Genomic DNA, 2,500 nt, shown 5'->3' with positions numbered 1-2,500 from the left:
ATTATGAGTGATGTAGTATGTAGTATTACAGTAAAAGTACTGCAGTATTATAGTGATGTAGTATGCAGTATTACAGTAAAAGTACTGTAGTATTATAGTGATGTAGTATGCAGTATTACAGTAAAAGTACTGCAGTATTATAGTGATGTAGTATGCAGTATTACAGTAAAAGTACTGCAGTATTATAGTGATGTAGTATGTAGTATTACAGTAAAAGTACTGCAGTATTATAGTGATGTAGTATGCAGTATTACAGTAAAAGTACTGCAGTATTATAGTGATGTAGTATGCAGTATTACAGTAAAAGTACTGCAGTATTATAGTGATGTAGTATGCAGTATTACAGTAAAAGTACTGCAGTATTATAGTGATGTAGTATGCAGTATTACAGTAAAAGTACTGCAGTATTATAGTGATGTAGTATGCAGTATTACAGTAAAGGTACTGCAGTATTATAGTGATGTAGTATGCAGTATTACAGTAAAAGTACTGCAGTATTATAGTGATGTAGTATGCAGTATTACAGTAAAAGTACTGCAGTATTATAGTGGTGTAGTATGCAGTATTACAGTAAAAGTACTGCAGTATTATAGTGATGTAGTATGCAGTATTACAGTAAAGGTACTGCAGTATTATAGTGATGTAGTATGCAGTATTACAGTAAAAGTACTGCAGTATTATGAGTGATGTAGTATGCAGTATTACAGTAAAAGTACTGCAGTATTATAGTGATGTAGTATGCAGTATTACAGTAAAAGTACTGCAGTATTATAGTGATGTAGTATGCAGTATTACAGTAAAAGTACTGCAGTATTATAGTGATGTAGTATGCAGTATTACAGTAAAAGTACTGCAGTATTATGAGTGATGTAGTATGCAGTATTACAGTAAAAGTACTGCAGTATTATAGTGATGTAGTATGCAGTATTACAGTAAAAGTACTGCAGTATTATAGTGATGTAGTATGCAGTATTACAGTAAAAGTACTGCAGTATTATAGTGATGTAGTATGCAGTATTACAGTAAAAGTACTGCAGTATTATAGTGATGTAGTATGCAGTATTATAGTAAAAGTACTGCAGTATTACAGTAAAAGTACTGCAGTATTATAGTGATGTAGTATGCAGTATTACAGTAAAAGTACTGCAGTATTATAGTGATGTAGTATGCAGTATTACAGTAAAAGTACTGCAGTATTATAGTGATGTAGTATGCAGTATTACAGTAAAAGTACTGCAGTATTATAGTGATGTAGTATGCAGTATTATAGTAAAAGTACTGCAGTATTACAGTAAAAGTACTGCAGTATTATAGTGATGTAGTATGCAGTATTACAGTAAAAGTACTGCAGTATTATAGTGATGTAGTATGTAGTATTACAGTAAAAGTACTGCAGTATTATAGTGATGTAGTATGTAGTATTACAGTAAAAGTACTGCAGTATTATGAGTGATGTAGTATGCAGTATTACAGTAAAAGTACTGCAGTATTATGAGTGATGTAGTATGCAGTATTACAGTAAAAGTACTGCAGTATTATAGTGATGTAGTATGCAGTATTACAGGAAAAGTACTGCAGTATTATAGTGATGTAGTATGCAGTATTACAGTAAAAGTACTGCAGTATTATAGTGATGTAGTATGCAGTATTACAGTAAAAGTACTGCAGTATTATAGTGATGTAGTATGCAGTATTACAGTAAAAGTACTGCAGTATTATAGTGATGTAGTATGCAGTATTACAGTAAAAGTAGTGATATATTATTATAGATGACATCATTAATCAGCTGTTAGTGTCATTTTTAATGCTTCACGTTCTGCAGCCTGTTACCACGTCTGTCCTGAGGGGGGCGACACTGAGCAGCTGTCAGATCACTGAGGCTTCATCAAAGTTACAGTATAGTACTAGTACCTCTAACAGTACTACAGTATAAAGTACTAGTACCTCAAACTGTACTACTACCCGTCTGTTTTGACTGTTCCTTCCTTCCTTCCTTCCTTCCTTCCTCCCTTCTGTCCTTTCTTCTCTCCTTCTTTCCTCCCTCCCTCCTACCTTCGTTCCTTCCTTCTCTTTTTTCCTCCGTCCATCCTTCCTTTCTTCTTTCCTTCTTTCCTCCCTCCTACCTTCGTTCTTTCCTTCCTTCTTTCCTCCGTCCGTCCTTCCTTCCTTCTCTCCTTCTTTCCTCCGTCCGTCCTTCCTTCCTTCTTTCCTTCTTTCCTCCGTCCGTCCTTCCTTCCTTCTTTCCTTCTTTCCTCCCTCCCTCCTACCTTCCTTTCTTACTTACTTCTTTCCTCCATCCTTCCTTCCTCCCTTCCTTATTTCCTTTCCTCCCTTCCTTCTTCTCTCTGCAGGAGGGAACACCGGCATCGGCAAGGCGACGGCGCTGCATCTGGCCCGTAGAGGAGCCCGAGTGATCCTGGCCTGCAGGAACCGGGCCAAGGCCGAGGCCGCCATGGCTGACATACAGCAGGTTCTTCATCTTCATCATCATCTTCATCTT

At 36.5% G+C, this 2,500-nt stretch overlaps 1 protein-coding gene across 1 annotated transcript in view; it reads left to right on the top strand.

Annotated features, from left to right (window-relative positions):
* LOC128375601 (dehydrogenase/reductase SDR family member 13-like) overlaps positions 1–2,500 on the top strand; it is a 12,442-nt gene that overhangs the window by 855 nt on the left and 9,087 nt on the right. The window contains exon 2 of the mRNA XM_053335991.1: positions 2,352–2,470. Coding sequence (XP_053191966.1) covers positions 2,352–2,470 — 119 coding nt within the window. The remainder of the gene's footprint in view (positions 1–2,351; positions 2,471–2,500) is intronic.

The sequence above is a fragment of the Scomber japonicus genome, chromosome 16, assembly GCF_027409825.1.
Source record: "Scomber japonicus isolate fScoJap1 chromosome 16, fScoJap1.pri, whole genome shotgun sequence".
Classification (NCBI taxonomy): Eukaryota; Metazoa; Chordata; class Actinopteri; order Scombriformes; family Scombridae; genus Scomber; species Scomber japonicus.
The sequence above is the reverse complement of the archived record's forward strand: the minus strand, read 5'-3'. Positions and strand labels throughout refer to the sequence as shown.